This window comes from Echinops telfairi, unplaced genomic scaffold, assembly GCF_000313985.2.
Source record: "Echinops telfairi isolate 266 unplaced genomic scaffold, ASM31398v2 ScPeMD7_4225;HRSCAF=4972, whole genome shotgun sequence".
In the NCBI taxonomy this organism is placed as follows: Eukaryota; Metazoa; Chordata; class Mammalia; order Afrosoricida; family Tenrecidae; genus Echinops; species Echinops telfairi.
The window spans coordinates 24,396,833-24,417,726 of record NW_022108124.1 but is presented as its reverse complement, the minus strand read 5'-3'; the positions used below and the strand labels follow the sequence as shown (position 1 = coordinate 24,417,726).

The following is a 20,894-nucleotide window of genomic DNA, read 5'->3' as shown; positions in this document are numbered from 1 at the left end:
TTTGGGTCAGGTGCACCTTAGTCCTCAAAGTAACATCCTTGTTTTTCAACAATCTAAAGAAGTCTTGTGCAGCAGATTGACCTAATACAATTTCACTTTTGATGTCTGACTGCTGCTTCCATGAGCATTGCTTGTGGATCCATGCAATATAAAAACCCTTGACAACTTCAATCTTTTCTCCATTTATCATGATGTTACCTATTGGTACAGTTGTGAGGATTTTGGTCTTTTTTACATTGAGTTGTAATCCATACTGAAGGCTTGCAATCCTTGATCTTCCTCAGCAAGTGCTTCAAGCTCTCCTCAGTTTCAGCAAGGCTTATGTTAATAATAAGCCTTTCCTCCAATTCTGATGCCACATTCTTCTTCATATAATCTAGCTTTTCTGATGATTTGCTCAGCACACAGATTAAATAAATATGGTGAAAGGATACAACCCTGACGCATACCTTTCCTGATTTTAAACCATTTCACATTTCCTACCTCCATTCACACAACTGCCTGCCTCTTGATCTATGTACCAGCTTCACGTGAACACAATGAAGTGTTCTGAAATTCTTTTCTTCTCTAGGTTATTCATAGTTTGCTATGAGCAACACAGTTGGATGCCTTGGCATAGTCAATGCAACACAAATAAACATTTCTGGGATTCTCTGCTTTCAGCCAAGAACCACCTGACATCAACAGTGATATTCTTTGTTTCACATCCTCTTCTGAATCCAGCCTGAACCTCTGGCAGTCAATGTCCATGTACAGCTTCAACTATCGCTGGGGGATCTTCAGCCAAGTTTTACTTGCATGTGATATCCGTGGTATTGTTTTACAGTTTGAGCATTCTGTTGGGTCCCCTTTCTTTGGAAGGGGTACAAATATGGATCTCTTCTAGTCAGTTAGCCAAATAGCTCTCTTCCAAATGTTCTGATTCCATTCATTAGGCCTTCAGTATCTGTCAATGTTTGGAAGCTATAAAGTTTTCATCGGCTCCTTCCTCCAATGTTGGGATCTGAGTCCTCCATTTTCTCCTTGGTCTGGAAGCTCTGCGGAAACCTGTTCACGTTGGCTGACCCTGCTGACATTTGAAATACCAGTGACATAGCTTCCAGCATCACAGAAACATACAAGCTATCACAGTTTGACAAAGCAGACAAGTGGGGAATTTTTAAATTACAGTCAGCAAATTTTACTTGTAAGTGATATTAATGACATTATTACATATTTTCTAAATTCTGTTGGGTCACCTTTCTTTGGAGCGGACACAAATATGGATCTCTTCCAGTTTGTTAGCCAGGTGGCTGTCTAAAATTTCTTGCCATAGACAAGTGGGCAGCTCTAGTGCTTCCTCAGCTTGTTTAAGTCATTTCACTGACAATCAGCTCCTGGACCCTTACTTTTCTTTTCATCGGGGTCTTCAGTGCTGCTTGGTTTTCTTCCCTCAACACCACTAGTTCGCACACACATGCTACCTCTTGAAGTGGCTGAATGTAGACCAGTTCTTGTGGGTACAGTGAGAGCGTACGCCTTCTATCTTCTTTTGATGCTTTCGGTATTCATTATTTTGCCCAAAGAATCCTTCAGTATTGTACAGAGGCTTGAGTTTTTTCTTCGTTTTCTTCCATTTTGGTTTTCTAACTCTAGGTCTTTGCAAATTTCATTACAATACTGTACTTTTTGTCGTAGAACTGCCCTTTGAAGTTTTCTGTTCAGCTTTTTCACTCCCACGGTTCTCCCATTTCTTTAGCCGTAGATACCACAGCACGTTTCAGTCTCTTCTCCCATCCATGCTGACGCTTTGCTTCTTCCCTGTCTGTCCCATGACCTTACATTTTCCTCATGTATAATGTTCTTGGTGTCATCAGACAACGCTCAGCTCTTCCGGCATTACTGCTCAATATGTCAACTCTCTTCTTGGAGTGGCCTCTAAACTCAGGTGCGTTGTACTGAAGCGAGGAGCCCTGGCGGCACATTGGCATGAGCTGGCCGTCTGAAACTACTTGCAACTTCACAGGAATAAGGAGGCCTTCAAGTCCTGTAACGAGTTCCAGCCTCAGAAACCTCCAGGGGCAGTTCTACACCGTCCCACAGCATCACTGTGAATCAAAGTTAATTGGATTACAGGGAGTTTGGACTGTATTTTGGCTCTTGTGGACTTGTTTTACTTTTCCTTGGCTTCAAGTTGAACTTGCATATGAGCATCTGGTTATCTTTATTATAAGGACAGATACCCAGTGATAATGATCTTTTGCTATTTAACAACCTGTTTTCAGAAATCTTTATCATTTCATTATAGCACAGAAAGAAATTTGTAAATAAGGCGATTTACTCTTCCCATATTGGAAAGAGTGCTTTATTGAAGGTGACAGGCTTTTAATCATAATCTCTTATATTTTTAGAAATATGGTCAACAAAATGAATACATACCTTCCAGAAGTTCAACTTGCTGATGAATCAGTAGCTGATCAATCTATTATTGAAAAAAATTAGCTCTAAACACGTCAAAGGAAATTTAAAAAAATTAAATACAATATTCATATCTTACCTTTAAAGTATTTCTAATTAATTCAAATTATAATATCATTATATAAGCATAGTTTATGTGATTTTATAGTGTGAAACTCATGTTAAAGTATTTTTCATTGAAAACAATCTACTGAAAGTTTTCAAGAAATGAATGTTTTTACCTACTACTATTGTGGGCCCACTTACGTAAAATAAAAACAAGTTATACCAAAATCACTATATAAGTCAGAAAATAAAAAGAAAAAAAATGTTCCTCCTATAAAGGACTTAAGAAATATTGACACTTTTAAATCTATTTAAAGGGCTATTTTCTATAATTAAAAAATTATTCTTTTAAACTGTACTTGATGTCATTTGTAGTAAGTGATACCCTCCCCAGATTTAAAAAAAAAATCAAATTTAGAATATTTCCTGCATAACCAAAGAACTACTGAAAGTACTGTCATATGAACATGTGCTCTCCAACTGCACTGTGGGTAATTAAATATGTGCAGAGTGCAATGGAGGCATTTCACTTACCAAAAAAACCCTGATTTTATGTTACAGGGGTCTATTTATAGAATGGGTAGAAAAGACTTAATTTTCTAAAGACTATCAGACTTGTAACATCAAAATCCAGGATTATTTTTCTTCCTCTTATGGGGAGAATTTATAAATTTGGTTCTTCTAAAGAGTAAGAACAGCATAATAAAAATAAAATTATATTCATTTTAAGAAAAAGATGAGTTATATTTTAAGCAAAGGCCTTTTGTTACTACTTTCTGAAGCTCAAGCTATATTGAATGCTTCTTTCAAATTCCAGGAAATAAAGAGCACAGAGTCCCAAACCAAGGTCTCTGCAATAGAAGCTCATTCCATTTCCTTCCTTCACTGTTTGACCTGGACAAGTTATTGTCACTTCCCTGTACTTGAATTTCTTTTCTTTAAAACAGTAATAAGTAAGCATCATTAAGTAGATTATGACTCAGAGCAACACTATGTGGGTTTTCTAAGACTCTGAAGCTTTTAGAAAGCAGACAGCCTCATTTTCCTCCCAAGGAGCAGCTGGTGGGTAATGAACCAGTGACTGACCCTAGGTTAGCGGCCCAACACCAAACCATAGCACCACCAGGACTCAGTTGATACATGCATATGTTTATAACAAAGCTTAGAAACGTGTGCTTAACATATTACTGGCTACTACAGTAAACCTTTAGTAAGCACGATTTCCCAAGCTTTAGCATAATCACAGAGCTCAGGAGGAACTCTGGGGCGCTGTCAGTCAGCACTGAACTGTGAGCAGATTTCATGGGTCAACCCTACCGGCACCCTCTCTGAGGAAAAGGCAAGGCTGTCAGCTCCCGTAAAGACTCATGACCTAGGAAACCCCGTAGACGGCTGTCAGGAGCTGAGACAGATTCTGTGGCAGCAGTTTTGTTTCATTTCTGAGCAGAACAGTGGGGCTGGGGGTCATTGGCTATTACAGTCAAGATTATATCATACTAAGATCATGGAAGTTTCCTAAGACATTTGTATTTTGCTTTAAAAGTGAAATTGGCCTTGATGAGTTTATGTGCTTGTAATAAAAATGTTATCTTAGTATTTTACATTTTCGTAAAGCAATCATTTGCTAATTTGTAACAGGAAGTACAATCATTTTTTAATGAACATTGTATGTACTTGAAATTACCTGGCACAAATATTCTAATCCAGGTGGACAGTTCAGTGGAGCTGCTGGTGCTGGCATCCATGGTATTCCAGCAGGGCCACCTTGCTGACTGTACACCGGCTGATTGTGGACAGGAAAGCCAGTGCTGGTGGCACCGTAAAAGCCAGCTGGTGGGGGTGGGTAGCCAGCCTGGGGGCCAGGGTAGCCTGCATGTCCAGGAGGTCCTAACATATCAATAAATAAAGTCATTTGTAAAACAAAGGTAACAAACTTTTCTAGGGTTACACTAGCTATTTATATGCAGAAGTTAATGTTTATGTTTTTAATCTGTCAGACAGTTTTTGATGATTTGATCTGTGGTTTCACATCTATTTCTATTTTTAAAAGTAGCACTCTAAGAATAGATTTAGCTCATGTCTGTGGTAGTCAAATAATTTCATGTCAATTTGAAGATATATCAAAGTGAAGGGGTCCACTTTGACAGTCCAGCCTGTCAAAACAGGCCATAGCTTGATGGTGCCTCCTCGTGGGCATGATCTTCTCATAAGGACAGTCCTGGGATCCTCCTCTCTTGCTTTCTCCCTTTGACTTGCGCTTTGCTGATCCTGATGGCTGCCGGAGCCCTGGAGATGTGTTTACTGCCATCAGATCCTCAAGAATTTGCGCCCACCGGCCTGTGATCTCCCTGCATTCTACATCATTGCCTACGGCTGCGTGAGGCTGAAGAGGGACTTAGGGAGTAGTATCGGACTTACGGACCTGAGTTACACTGGGCTGGGAGGTTATGCTGATACACAATTACTTCTTGATATACAGCTCTTACCTACACATATATGAGTGTCACTGAATTTGTTTTTCTAGTCAACCCAGCCGAACACACTGCCTTATACTGTTCAAATGAAAATGTGCTTTAATGCTTTAGAAACTAAAAGAAAGTGAACAATGATTTAGAACCCCCTACTGGAAGGTTCTAGAAAACTCGCATTGATAAGAGAAATGGCATTGGGTAAAAGGCCCCACATATAGGCTGTGAGCCAAGCACCTGTCAAAAATGATCCGAATTACGACATCCCATGGGAAAGGTCAGCACTACACTACACATACTGGGCACCTAAAAATAAAGAAGGGTCTGGCGTAAATGTGGTCATTCCACAGTTAGGAAACCCTGACAGGATCTCCCAGATACAAATTTGAATTCTAAATATGAATTAATTTGTTTATCCCCTAATTTTAATGAGCTATGGATGGATTGCATCATACTCCAAGTACCATGAGCAAATATTATAGAAGCTAACTGCCCGCGCCAGCGAGCTGCTTCCGACTAATAGGAAGCTTATGTAACAGAACAGAACTTCTCCTTAGGTTCCCTGAGACTATAAACCTTCATGGGAGAAAAGAGCTTCATCTTTATCCTGCAGAGCAACTGGTGGGTTTGAACTACCAGCCTTGAGGTTAGCAGCCCAACACTCAATCCACTGTGCAACCAGGGATCCTTAAATATTACACATTGGTTAATAATTCTCCAAACACCACCCTTATAAGAATTTAGGGTTGTACATTACAGCCTATTTTGAAGAAAACACTCTTAATGATAGGGCAAGTCCCTAAACCAGCAAGGAAGATGGCTTATTATTGTTATCATTATTCAATGTCTGCACCAAATCCTAAGGACAAAGATGAAGCAGGTGGAAATGATGGGTGGATATTGGAACACACACGGTGGAAAGAATTCAGAGGGTGTGCTAGCTGGAAAAGACGGCCTCCATGACAGAAGCCACAGAGCTCAAAACAGGCTCCCTGGTGCTGTAGTGGTTACACGTGGATCTGCTAAACACACAATCAGCAGTTCAAATCCACCATCTACTCTGAAGAAGAAATAAAGACTTAAAGCCTTGGAAATGCTCGGGAGCCAGTTCTGCTCTGTCCTTTAGGGTCGCTGTGAGTGAGAATTGGACAGGTGGATCTCACTGGACGGAATCCAACAGACTATCTGTGGAAAGTGACACTATCAGTCAGACCGAGCCCAATGGTTCATGTTGAAGTTGAAGCTAAACATCATTAAAAGAAGTCGAAAGAGCCAAAATCCAAACTTGAATATTTCCCCCATGAGTTTAGAGACCATTTCAGGAATAGACCAAACCAGATGAGTTGTATATAGACCTTTAGATGGTTGTTTAAACAATAAGGAGATACTATGTGGTTTAAACTCAGGAAAGGTGTCAGTGCTGTGTTTTTTCACCAGATTTATTCTATCTCATGCTGAGCAAGTAATCGAACACACTAGATATGAAAAAGAGCGTGGCATCAGGAATGGAGGAAGACTTATTAACAAGATACAATCTTCAGATAACATGATTTTACTTGCTGAAAGGACTTACGGATGAAGATCAAAGATTACAGCCTTCAGGAGGGTTTATACAAAGAAAACAAAAACCCTCACAACAGGACTAATAAGTGAGGCACCCTGGTGGCACAGTGGTTGCATACTGCGCTGCAAACTGCAAGGTCAGTGGTTTGAAACCAACAGCTGCTCCATAGGAGACAGATGAGGCTTTCTACGCTCTGTGAAGAGTTAAGTCTCAGAAACCCCCAGGGGCAGCTCTATGGGCATCAACTTGATGTCAGAGAGCCAGGTGTGGCTTTTGGACCAGTAGGAAGTACCATCGTACGAGAAAAGATTAACATTGCCCAGGCTTTCATTTTACAAGGATCCACAAGAAACACCCGTGGACACAGCAGTCAAAAGATCAAATGACTTATTGCATGGGTAAATATGTAACGAGTGACATCTTTAGAGTGTTAAAAAGACAAGATGTCCATTTAAGGACTAAGGTTTGCCTGATCCAAGCCATGGTATTTTCAATCACCTCGTATGCATCTGAGAACTAGACAATAAACAAGGAAAACCAAAGAATTGATTCATCTGAATTATGATTACGGTGAGGAATACGGCATATACTCTGCACCATGCCCGGCCCGGGGGAGGAATAAATCTGTTCTGGAAGAAATACAGCCAGGATACTTCCGAGCAGGAAGAATGGCAAGGCACCGTCTTCATCCTCTGGACATGCTACAAGAGGGAGTTGATATGCTACACCAAGGCCTTCATTCTAACAACAGAGATGGCGATTTAGTTTTTATGAGATGATACCACAGCACTAGACTTTTTAACTGCTCCTTGAGTGAAACTTAAAGTTCAGTCAGGACCGAGAACAACCCCATTTGATGTTTGCCACTTTTCTGCTGCTTATTCTTTTAAATGCAAACAGATGAGATGCTAACCCAACTGCGAGTTTTCTAGTCTTTACAATTAAAAAAAAATCCGTGCTTACAAACATTAGTTTGTTCATGCTGAAAACAAAGATGCATCCTTCTGCCCAAACTGGCTTCTCTTTGACATGAAAGCCCCAGGATGTCACTCAAAATGGGGGTGGGCCACCTCTTTGTATATCTGGGTGCACCCTGCACATGGCAACTGCATTTGTTTAAAGAAGGGAGAAAAAAACCTCCATATGCATTGATTCAAGTGAAAAAAAAAAAATCCCTTTCTGTGAAGTGAAAGGACTTAGAAATGCAGGACATGCCGTCGGCATGTCCACAGAAGTAAAGACTTCCTTATTTGTAGAAAATGAACACGGGACTTTCCTCTGGGTGGCTGCAGTTCCATGACTTCCATTACAGCGTTCAGCTTTGATCCTTCTTCCCCATTGCTTCTGCTGACCATATAGCTCTAGCTACGATGTGGTGCAAAACCACCCACAGGGAGCTATCGTAAATGCGGCTATAAGGACACAATTTCACCAAACAAATGGGGAACCAATCAAGGTTTTTACTTTGTATCTACTGATGGGGGGAAACAATCACTATTAAATTTTATTTGCAAATGATCACTCACCACTGTTTTTACTGGCTTTATTTTACACTTTCACTAACCTCTATAAAAAAATATACATATATTTCCCCAATAATAGATATTTAAATGAAACAAACAAGAACTAGGCTGCCCAAAAATTTCATTATCTGAATTTTAACCAAAAGAACTACAAAAAGAAATCCCTCAGAGACACACATATCCTTTACCTGAATTTTAACCACAAAACCGACAAAAAGAAATCCCTCAGAGACACACATATCCTTTACCTGAATTTTAACCAAAAGAACTACAAAAAGAAATCCCTCAGAGACACACATATCCTTTACAGAGTAGCAATAATTGATCGATTTGTTTTTTCTTCTTTAATTAAAAAAATCCCAAAACTATTTACCTTGGAATGCTGCTGGTGGGTACTGAGGGGCGTACCCAGCTGGTAAATGTGGTCCTGGCTGAGGAGCAGTCATGTGTGCATCTGGAAGACAAGAGGAGACGATCCATGCTGCTTTCATAAAATACGATTAGGAAGAAAAGGACTATTGTCCTCAGGTAATTCACATTTGCGTGGTCTTTGGCTGTACTGAAACACATTCCATGAATTTTTAACTTAGGTTATGCCTGTTATCAGAGTTAGTTTGCAGTATACGCTTATTTTGAACAAATTCTCTTTTAGGTAAAATAAGACAGCCGAGTTATTGGGAGTGGATTTCTAGTTTTCCAAATAATTCGAATGAACATTCAGTTCTACACTTTTGAGTGTGCTAGTCACAGAAAGGAGATTGTTTTGCCGCCACATACAGACTTTGAGGTAGAGATCAATGAAATTCGTTAGATCTCAGTATACTAAAATGATACCCATTCAAACCATTGGCCTCTCCATGGAAGGAAGATGTTGTCTACTCCCACATATATTCACTGCATCAGAAATACTGAGAAGCAGTTGTGCTATGTCCTATAGGATCACTATGGATTGGAATCCACTTGAAATCAGTGGATTAGTTGCTTGGTATAGCCACTGTTATCAGAATGATTTAAACACCGAAATATTTATATTGTTAAAATATTATAAAATAATTCATAAGGCTGAATCATATGGAATTACCAGTAAGAGTTATTTCGGTGTTCAAAACCTACAGCTGATTTATGTGTTTATTGGTATGGTTTAAACCATCTTTGTTTCTACACAAATGGTTCGATTTCCTGGATCTCCGCAATCATCATTTAGCTAGCCTAGCTAGCTGACAAAGGTTGATTGAGCATCTACTACTGAGTCAACCTGAGTGAAGTTTTTTATCTGCCTCCACAAATTGGTAGCCTAGTCGGCCCTCCACGTCAAACACTGCCTCCCATCCCCTTCGCGGATCACTCGTAGAAACTTAAAGTAATTTGTTTTTGAAACATGGACACTTGACATCAATAGAGAATAGAGGGGGTCAAACTTTCACTCATGAATTTTCTGAATGTTTTTTCTTTCATGAACTTTAAAAAATAGGTTTATGGGAAAACAAATTTTTAAAATTGACTTAACGTATCATAAAGTTTGGAGCAGATGATAACAGCTTAACTATCTAAATTTACATAGTTTTTAAATGCTTTAATTTGGTATTGGGAATAAAATTAAAGAAATATAGAAGTAAGAGAAGATCATGAATCATCATGAGCAAAAGTTGAGGCAACTGGTTCTGAAAAACACCTAATATCTCTAGTGAGGTTGACATTTTAGTGAGAGATAAACATAGTTTGGTTCTCTCAAAAGAAAGTAGAGACTAAAGATTTCTCTTAAAAAAAAATTTGCTTTTGATATTTTCTTCTACATGTTAGGTTTTTCTCTTCAGAACTATATATTTTTATTAGTTGGGATTTAATACATATTCATATTTTAATCACATCAAGTACAATTGTACAATTGTTACCAAAATCAGTTTCCAAACCATCTTTTTCTATATGGACCCTGTGACACCAGCTCCCTTTAACCCCACCCCCACCACAGTCCTCTTCTCCCCTCCTCCCCTCAAGCCCCTTATTCTTCTTGTGTCCCTATAGGTTCATCGATCCTGGGTTTCAGCAACCGTAAAATGGAAAAGCATAGAACACAGTTTCAAGAGGGTGACCCCCACTGACATAACAACTCTGAGATACACTCTAATATGATTATGGAAGCAACTGTACAATTCTGTTTGATGTGTGTGAACTATGATATAACATATGTATCAACTCCCACGTTTCAGCATATTAAAAAAATTAAAAAGCATAGATCCAGGAATGGGTTTTTGGGCTCACACTAAATCTTAGCGCCAACTTAAGAACACTTAGTTCATATATCTTGGTCCAGCACACAGATACGGGTGCTATAGCAAAATGTGGCTGCTGCCCGGCTATCAGATAAGTTATTGTTTAATAGAAGTATTTTCTTACATGCTGCTAAATACCCACTTTAGTTATATTTTTTGTAAGAAAAAAATGAAAACATATGATAGTTCTTTTAAGCTTATGCATATATTTGTGGTATAAACCTTATAGAGGAGATATCTGAGGATGTACCTGGTTCTGGTAGCACAGTTGCTAGGTGCCTGCCTGCTAACCAGAAAGTCAGTGGTTTGAAATCATTAGCCACTCCACAGGAGCATATGGGAATGTGCTGCCGGAAAGGTTCTCGTAGTTTGTTCTATCAGGTAAGTATGAGTTGAAGGGACTTTCAAGCCCTGGGTTTTCATTTGAGGATTACTTGCTCATAGCTCTTTAATATGACTGTTTATAAACAGGGTTTCATGGCCTTTAATTAATTTTAAGGACCATTGTAAAGGATTGTTCTTTTAGTCATGTTCTTTTTGACAGCAATGTCATAAAAGCCCTCAGTTCACAGGTAAATTCTGACTATCAACCAACATATTGTATTTGCCAATAAATATAATTTAAATATTTACGTATATAACATACAGAAAAGAGAAAACTAATCTTGATGTTACAGAGTATACATTATATATTCCCAAATAAGCCTAACATTTCTTAGTGGGTTTCTCTAAGCTATTTCTTTTCTAAATCATTTTATTTGGGGGCCCGTACAACTATTATCACAATCCACACATACATCCATTGTGTCAAGCACATTTGTACATTTGCTGTACATCATCATTTTCAAAACATTTTCTTTCTACTTAAGCCCTTGGTATCAGCTCCTCATTTTTTCCCCTCTCTCCCTACCCTCCATCCCTCCCTCATGAACCCTTGATAATTTATAAATTATTATTATTTTGTCATGTCTTACACTGGCCGATGTCTCCCTTTACCTACTTCTCTCTTGTCTGTCCCCCAGGGAGGAGTTTATATGTATATCCTTGCGATTGGTTTCCCCTTTCTACCCTACCTTCCCTCCACCCTCCTGGTATCGCCACTCTCACCACTGGTCCTGAGGGGATCATCTGTCCTGGATTCCCTGTGTTTCCAGTTCCTATCTGTACCAGTGGACATCCTCAGGTCTAGCTGGATTTGTAAAGTAGAATTGGGATCATGATAGTTGGTGGGAGGGGGGTGGGGGGGGTGGAAGCATTAAAGAACTAGATCTCTAAGCTTTTTCTAAAAGGAAAATTTAATGGTAGTAGATATTCATGTACATCTTCTTAGTCAAAACAGTGAAGTAGACATTGTATTGCAAAGCATAAAAACAAGTGAACAAAAGATGTATAAACATTATTATATTACTTACTTTGTTTGTTGTCCATGATTTAAATTGTACTGAAAAAGAAGATCTGGCGTTAATATTGTCTACAAATTGATTGCTCAAACATGATACAGAATATAACATTTAGTGTTGTACAGTCCCACACTCGGTTCATCTAGCAGCTAGCAGGTTATTTAAACCCTTTGAGCTTGGCCATGTTGCATTTCTTAGTGAGATCTTGGGGGGCGGTCAAAACAAACTGCCATGCAGTCAAGTGACTCTACACCGGTTTTCTGAGGCTGTACATCTCTATGGGCATCAAACCAAAAGGCCTAATTCACTGGCAACCAGTGTCCCCTGCAGGTTACTTATATTATTTCTCAAGTAGCTGATAAAGCTGCCTGTAAAGTAGACCAGGGATTTATATAGATAGATATTGAGCTCACACTTAATCATTAACCCCTATGAATGATTCGGCCCTATTCAATATTTGCCTTCATGAAGTGATAATTAAAGATATGGGTGCTATAGCAAAGTGTGGTAAAGAAAGCAGATCGTGCCTGGCTATAAGAAAGAATAGTATCTGGAGTCTTAAAATTTTGTGTTGAAAGAGGCAGCCATCTAAGTGCAGTGTCAGCTAAGTCCACATGGAAGAAGCACACTAGCCCACATGATTTAGGGATTGTGAAAAATAAAATCCAAGACCAGAGGAGGAAATTGTATGAGAACTTAAAATTCTAACACCCAGTTTGCAAAGGGCTATGACTGATTTAGATTCTGGAAGCCCAAAATCCATTTGCAGAACTCTTCCACATCTTTGACGAGATAAGTGAATAGTTCTTGACTCAGAAAGAGTGCACTAAGACAGGGATTACTGCATTATGTTGCTGCTGTTAGGTGTCATCAAGTATCGAGTTGGTCCTGACCCATAGCTACTTTATTTACAAGAGAACGAAACACCACCAGGTCCTGTGCCATTTTCACAATTGTCCTATTTGGTCCCATTGTTGCTGCCACTGTGTCTGTCCATCTTGTTGGAGACCATCCTTCTCACTGCCACTTTACCAAGCATGATGGCCTTCTCTAGGGACTGGACTCCTCTGAAAACGTGTCCAAAGTACACGAGACATGGTCTCACCATCCTTGGCTGTAATTCTACCAAGACAGATTTGTTTGTTCTTTGGCAGTCCATGGTACTGCAATATTCTTTCTTAATACTGTAATTCAAACACATTGATTCTTCTTTGGTCTTCCTTTTTCAATGTCCACCTCTCACACGCATGGGCTTGAAAATATCACGGCTTGGGTCAGGCAGCTATAGTTAGCTTAACATTTAAGATCTTACCATTTGTTTTCCCTTTTGACTCATTTTTAACTTGCTCTAGTTTTTATTATTCTCCTTTTACTTTGAGATTGAAGTGTTCATATGTTTTATTTTGTTGTTACTCGTGAGGTTTTGGGGGAATAATTTTCATTATATGAAATCCAGGATAGGTAAATCTATAGAGACAGTAATTAGATGAACAGATCCTTAGGGTTACAGTAGGGGAGCTTGGGGAGAAGTGGGGAGCTAATAACAATGGAGACAAGAATGGAAAAAAACAATTCTCCAAAATTGATTCTGGTGAAGACTGCAAAACTCTTTCTTATACATTTAAACTACTGAATATTACCTTATATAAAGTATAAAAGAGTCTAACAAAAAGAAAAACCGAATCTCTGTCTGGGCTTTGTAGACATTGTCCACTAGGAGGAATAATCTTAAGGATATACTATGCCATCAGTTTTCCCACCACAGCTCAGTTACCCATCTCTCCACTGAAAACCCCACTCTTATTCACACCTGTTAGCCACAATGGTCACTAAGGGCACCAACTCCACTGCCTGGCTGGTTTTTTCTTGGACCCACAAACTAATACGAACAAGTTTTGCCCTTTCCAAGGCCCACTACAGCCGTCTGTCCCTTTATTAACATCTCCCCCGGTGCCACCTTAATTAGTAAGTAAAAGTCAACCCGTGTCCTTCCTAAAACCTGGTCTTTATGAAGAATCTATTTCCTTCTCTATTTCAAGACTCTCTTATGACTGTCTGCTTTACACATAAATTTTCATCATCTAGGCAAAGTTGTAAGAAGAATCCATTTCCCTTCTCTGTTTCAAAACTCTTTCTTATTATTGCCCGCTTTAGACATAACATTTCATAATCTAAGAAAACATGTTAAGAAGTAGTTCAGCAGTGGTTGAGTAACTCAAAACTGCTTGATACAGTTTGCACTAACCTGTCAGAAATCAACTACTCTGGTTCTCAACAGACTAGTGAGCAAAAAGGATTACAAATGGTGTTTTTCTGCCATTAACATCTAAACTAAGTAACAAGCCAGTCAAACATGTGTAATCAGAGTACAGTGTTTTCACAGGCTACTTAAGTTCTTCGGGTCTACCCCAGAGGTAGAGAAGTTAAAAGACTGACACTACGTAGACGTAGGTGGCGGTGGTGATCAGGTGCTGTGGAATTGGAGAGACTCTAAGCCCAACAAAGCAAAACTCTGTCAGGTCCTGTGCCAGCCTCCCAATTGCTCTTGTTTGAGCCCATCAATGCGGCCGCTGTGTCCACCCACTCTGCCGGCAGTCTGTCCCTTCATTAACACACTGAGCTAAACATCCCTAAGGTTTTTATTTATGTCCACTTTTCTCTAACTGTTCTTTAATATGCTTGGTTAAAAAAAACCTGTTCTATGGAATTTCAGTAATCTTGAAGGATTATCGTCCCTCTCGGAGCCACAAGGTCAACATTCAAAGGTTCCAGCAGCTCTTTGGGAGTAAAAAAAGTTGTCTGGGCTTCTGTCAATGTCCAGCCTCAGAAACCCAAGGGTACTCTACGGAGCCACGATGGGTCAGTCTCTTTCATGGTAGTGGGTTTCGGGACTGTCTCGTGCACACTCCCTTTTGTCTTCAATGTCATAAATGTACTCATCATTATGGCAAATCCAGAATAACAGTCAAGAAAAAAAGGGCAATTACTTTTAAAACGTGCAAACAATGAATTGGGGGCCAAGGGGGAATTCAAGCTTTCTCAGGTGAACAATGATGGAAAGTGAAATCGCTGGTAGTCTCAAAAATGGAAAGCACTTCTTTTTTAAGCTAAAAAGACAAAAAAGAGAAAAAGATTTCTTCTTAGTACTTAGTTGCTTCTGTTCGGGAAGTCTGATGTGAACTAGAAATACAGGCTGGGCTAATAAGAGAGGAATTCATCAACTAATAGGACTTTGCACTGGTTCTTCCTGAGTTAGTCATGGCCAACGTTGCGACACTGGAACGGACCGCATTGGCAAAATGTGTCGATAAGCGGCAATGATCACTGGACCAGAAAAATTAGGGGTTGATACCTAGCGAGAAATTTAACCTTCCTCTTAGAAAACAAAGGCGAAGGGCATGTTATATGGCAACCAAATGTCTTGAATGGCACAGTTGGAAACAATGGTGCCCAGGTCATAGATGGCTACACCCCATGAATGTTTTATTCTCCATGGTCCAGGCAAGAAGTCAATATTTCACATCAGGCTGCTGAAAGGGCTCACTACGCCTCTTTTGAGTCTCTCATTTCAGGGCTTCGATCCATACTTTTTCGTGTTCTGGTTATTGTTCCAAGATACCACTTTGTAAAATTTTGGGTCTTTCTTGATTTCACTGCATCAACTATATTCAAACTGGTTGAAACTAGCCTGACGGCCTGATGAAGGTGCACATTGTATTAGGAATAGTCAGAGGCCTGTAAGGAACGGCGTTTCATAAATGCATGAGCCCTACACCGTGAGCACCAACTGTGCACATGCACTGTGTTCCTTCATGGTCTCTGAGGGCATTCTCCCCGGGACAGATACGTAAGGAAGAAAAACCAGAGTCAACCTGGGCTTCGTTGTTCCTCTTCGCTCTTTTTCTTACTATTTTGTTACACTGATTCTTAAGCTATGAGTTAGTGAAGATGAGTACCTTTTGGCCAAAGTGCTGCAGAAAGAAATCTTGAAATCTAAGGCTGCGCTTTCCTAAAACGTTGAGAACTTTAGCAACTACAGAATTAGCTTAGGTATGAAAAACAATGAAAAACAATGTGTCATAAGCTCTGGTAAACAAGTGCTCTTTGTACCTGTCTGGACACCAGGTAGATAAAAACGCGATATGCCAGAGGAATGAAGATCCCCACGAGGTCCCTCCCTCACCACTTGCTTGCCTACTTGAATTTGTGGGTTTAGTCTAAGATAGTGATATTCAGTTTGGAAAATGACCAGCTGTGACCTAATTGATTAATTAATTCAAAAGAATATATATTTATATAAATGGCTTCTACTAGTCTACTCAAAAAATAATTCAAGGAAGAACTCCAGGAAAGAACACCATATTTATACTTTAAAAAAAAGTCTGAGTGATTATATATTGAAACCGAGTTACTTCTGGAGAAACACAGGATTTCAAAATGTAATCTCGTTACTTCCTAACTCTGTTAAAGGGGGACTTAGAGGAAATTATACACAGCACTTACAGTTCTTAGGCAAGAAGGAAGGGGAGGGTAGAAACATGATACCTGCTGAGGTAACTCACAGGTCAAATAATTTCCATACTGTTTAGGTTGTGGATAAGCACATATTTTAAAGGTGTGGCTAATATCTACGAGAAAAAGCATGTCATCTATGGAAACTACTTTTGGTAAAGGGTAAGTCAAAGGGAAGCAGAAGTATTCTAGTACTAGGATTCCACCACATGTGTGAAATATGGGAAGGAGGTGGGTGGTGACTGAGGCTGAATCTAAATTCAAATACACAGTACCAGTAAGGGCTCCTCTAACTAGTTCCTCCTGCATGTCCAGTTCAAGAAAAAAAAATCTTCTCTGAGCTAATTTCTGAGAGCACACCTTGAATAAGAGTATTCATACATTACTTGGGACCCAATGAGATAGTGATGGTCACCTTTCACAAAACCACCACCATCAAGGACAAAAGCAACAGTAAGCTTTTATATCGGTTATTCTCCTTTCATTCATTTGCTTTATAACTCTTTAAGTCTTCTGTGACAACCCTCTCAATTGTGTGTTGTGTCCTGTACTCCTTATAAAGGAAGAAATCAAGATATTAAATGACTATATAAGTCTATAGAGCAAGCCTAAATCAAGGTGGCTAAACTAGCTGAATCAGTGTTTATCCTTTGGCTCATAACAAGACATTCTTTCAAATTGCAGGCTTTCAGCGAAATTTGTTAAAGGAAGATCTTTATCTATTTTACGTGATTAAAAAAAAAGACTTGAAATTAAATGTATGCTGTTGGCCACATGAAAAACTCTTGCCCAGTGCAGTACAAACAAAACACTTATTAAAAACACAACTTGGAAAATGAAAAACGCAATGTACTGATATAAAGTGCTTTAGATGAAAGATTCAGTACCATTCAAGGTAGAGTACAAATCAAAATAAGCATACATAAATACTTATTGCACAGTTTGTGTTTTGTCTTTTTCCCAAAGAGTATTGATTAAAGGGGTATAGCATGCAAGACATGGTACCAGGCACTAAGGCTACAATGAGCAAATAAATGCAGCAGACAGAAAATTAACAGAGTATATCATTATAAATGCTCTAAGTGCTATGAAAAAAAGAAAATGATACCATAAGTAAGGGGGAGGGGCAATCATTTACCTGGTGGAACACTGCCATGAACAAGAGCTCTGACCTAAACCTTAAGAAAGTATAGTAACAACAACCAAGGGCCCTACGTTTCCATAGGAGATGGAGAGGCCTTTATAGCCAGAGGGAACCATGAGACTCTAGAGGGGTTGGCTCATTTAATGAACTGACAAGTCAGTGGGGTTACAGAACAGGGGAGAGAGAAGAGAGAAAAAAAGGAGAGAGAGAGAGAGAGAGAGAGAGAGAGAGAGAGATAGATATGAATCGATCTCCAAATGAAGATGCAAAGTTCACAGGGGTCATTCACGAACATCTAGCACCTCTCCACTTCCACTCTAAGCTCTTAAAGGCCAGATCATGGCCAGACTGGTCCAGAAGGGGATGCTTCATTGATGCTCGTTAAATCAACTTGTGGGAGGTATCATTTAATTCCTCCTAGTCATATGAACAGTTCCCTTCCAATTTTGAAGGCTGCTTCAACTAAACACCACCTATTTCACTATCCACTTCTCCATCCACTACAGAAATCCATTCATATCCTTTGGTTTGTTCAAAGTATGTTAAGCCCCAGGGTAGCAATAAAACAAAGTTCTGTTTGCAAAGTTTACAGAAGAAGAGAGAGGTCAAAACCACACTTTTGTGCCACTTGTACTAAGCACATATTTCAAATTGCTCAACTCTTAAGACAAACAAGGGCTACCTGTTCCTGGAATTGGGAAGTGATCATGCCAAGATTCCCTGGAATCAGGTTATAAATCAAACAACACAGGAAACCAGACAGTGAGCTAGGACTCTGTCCAATGTTAAACAATAGCTGAGTACTTTTAGCAGTACCAAACAGTGCTTTAATTTAAGCACATAGATGAAGCAGCGGGCTTAAAAGTTCCCAGGTACCAAGGGACAGACACAGAATGGAACTAAGCAGCTACTTTCGCTCTCTGTTTCAAGTGTGGAGTAGGTAGCATATATTTCCAAATAAGTATTGTTGTTGGTGCTGTATTCATTTGACTCACACCAACCTAGGTGTAACGGCAGGAAACACTGCCCAGTCCTGTGCCACGTTTAAACAGTGCCAGCCCCTGGGGCTTTTCAGTCCATTTCCTTGAGGGTCCACCTCTTTCACTTACCCTCGACTTCACTAAGTATAATGTCCTTTTTCAGGGACTGCTTTCTCCTGTGAGGCAAAACCTCTACATCGTCCTACGAAACATTCTGGCTGGACTTCTAAGAGGCCTCTTTGTCTTCCCGCAGTCCATGGAGAATTCAAAATGATTTGCCAACACCACAGTGCAAAAGCGTCAAGCCGTCTTTGGTCTTCATTATTCATTGGCCAGCTTTCAACAGGAATATGAGGTAATTGAAAGTACCCTGGCTTGGGTCAGGTGTACTTTGGTTCTGGCAGTAGCATGCTTTTTCTTTAACACTAAAATAGTTCTTTTGCTGCAGACTTGGCTCATGCAGTAACAGTCCTTTGATTTCTTGACTGCTGCCGCCGCCAGGGGTATTCATAGTGGACGGAAGCAAGACGAGGTCCTGGACACGTCCGATCCACTCTCCGTTTACTCTGATGGTGGTCATTGCTTCTGACGTGGGTGTTGTTTTTTTTTTTTTGGTCTTGAGGTTAAGGTGTAAATCATAGCGAAAGCTGTAGTTTTTGAAATTCATGAAGGGCTTTCAATTCACTTAACCTTCCAGCAAACAAGGTTGTGTTATCTGCGTATGCCAAGTACCACCGACAGGCTACCAGTTGATACTGAAGGGCAGCTAGGTGGCTCTATTAACTGTCCCTCCAACAACTCCAGTATACTGCCAGGGACCCTGAGCTCCGCTTCTGGGCCTGATTTAACTGCTCCCAAGGCCGGGCTCACCAAGCGGAAGCAGAGCCCAGAAAAGGCGGTTTCCGGCAGGGTAAAGCCCACCACTGTGAAGGTCAGGAAATGGCCAAAGGGCACCGAGGGGCCCGCCAGGGCACCTAAGACTCTCCCCGACTCCCGGGCTTCCCCGGGCCCCGCCCTCCCCTCCTCTCCCGCCCGCGCGCCCCGCGCCCCCCGCGCGCGCCAGGACGCGGAGAAACCGCCGGCCCCGGGGTCGAGCGGAGCCGCGCTTCCGGACCCGGCCAACTACCGCCACGGGCAAGCCCGGCGGGAAGCGGGGGAGGCACCGGAACGACCCCGCCGCCCGGCCCGCGGCTCCCAGGCGCGCCCCGAGCGGCCCTCACCTGCTCCCTGCGCGGGGACGCCGGCCGCTTCCTGGCGGAGTGAGCTCGCGCTCCGGCGGACCGGCTGCGAGGACGCGGGAGCCGAGTGGGGTGCGGTCACCTCTGGGGCGGAGCTGGCGCCGGCGGCCACTTCCTCCTGGCCGGCTGCGGGCGTGCGGCCGGGACCTGGGCCAGTTCCGGGACGTTCTCCGTTAGCTCTGCCTCTCTTTCCACTAAGTGATGTTGAGAATGTGTTCCAGCCGAAACGCCCCGGGGCGTTTGGAGCGATCCTTCCGTTCTCGGGCTCCAGGGCAGGCAGCGCCCTGGGACCCGGGCCACAGCCGCCAGACCTGGATTTCCTCGGCCGTCAGCCTTCCCCGGGGCCGCCGGCTCACCGCTCTCCCCGGAGGGGCGGGTAGCTTTGAATCGAAGGTCAGCATAATGAGTACTTATTGAACTTTAAGACTTCGTTCATTATTCCCCGCCCCCCCCTTACAAAATTTATTTATGGTAGTGACAAGTGGTCTTTCAAACAAACCCTTGCTGTGTAACTCTCTCCCTCATCCCTGCTTTCCTCCTGCGAATGAGATTTATTAAAAGAGGGGAGGGGTGAGAAGGAACTTTGAAAAGATGCAAAAAGTCAGGTGGCAGCTGAGCTACCGGCATTGGAATCTTTTCTCTTGGGAAAGTTACCTGATCATCTCTGCGCTTCTTTTTTGTATTTGTAAGATGTTGGTATAATATCAATCTCTTGGAATTTTTACTAAGTATATGGAATTTAAAATTTGTGTTAGGTGCCTCAGTTGGGTAATACCTCGGTTCTTGGCTTCGCATGAGAAAGAATTCATGCAGAATTCATTGGCTTGTGATCCAAGTGGGTTTTTACAAAGCACAGAAGTTTCAGGTTTTATAGTCTCAAAACAGTACACGTTATATCAGGGCATTGTGCCATGTATGTGTGAAAGCCACGCTGGGGCCCACAACTGAACACAGGCAACCTTGTGGGACTACATGCCCACACGCCGTGACCTGAGGCCGGAGACCATGGCACAGCCAAGCAGGTGCAGGAGCAGGTCAAGGGCAGCAGGGCAGAACATATTTGAGGGTCAGGCTGGGGAGGCGTGGTGTGGTTGACCCCATTGGCTGAATCAAGCCCACCTGGCTCTGGGGGGCCTGAATAGGAGCATGCCCAGTTAAAGTCTTCATGGGTGGCTTAGGCTTGCCTGACTTCTCTTTCCAACCTCCTGGAGAGGGCCTTGTGCAGGCATGGGAGGGACAACCCTGTATTCCTATTCTGCTGCCTAACATAAGGAATTTACAATGAGGACTGCA

At 41.3% G+C, this 20,894-nt stretch overlaps 1 protein-coding gene across 2 annotated transcripts in view; it reads right to left on the bottom strand.

Annotated features, from left to right (window-relative positions):
- Nucleotides 1–19,653, bottom strand: part of PLSCR1 (phospholipid scramblase 1) — a 30,371-nt gene extending 10,718 nt beyond the window's left edge. The window contains exons 1-5 of one of the 2 annotated variants that reach the window (XM_045295034.1): nt 19,584–19,653; nt 11,740–11,768; nt 8,431–8,511; nt 4,187–4,389; nt 2,419–2,461 (exon numbers count right to left, since the gene is read on the bottom strand). In XM_045295034.1, coding sequence (XP_045150969.1) covers nt 2,419–2,461; nt 4,187–4,389; nt 8,431–8,511; nt 11,740–11,755 — 343 coding nt within the window. In that variant the 5' untranslated portion in view covers nt 11,756–11,768; nt 19,584–19,653. Of the gene's footprint in view, nt 1–2,418; nt 2,462–4,186; nt 4,390–8,430; nt 8,512–11,739; nt 11,769–18,492; nt 18,510–19,583 lie in introns of those variants that run through there. The other variant, XM_045295035.1, reaches the window with a different exon arrangement.
- Between the last annotated feature and the right edge of the window lie 1,241 nt (nt 19,654–20,894).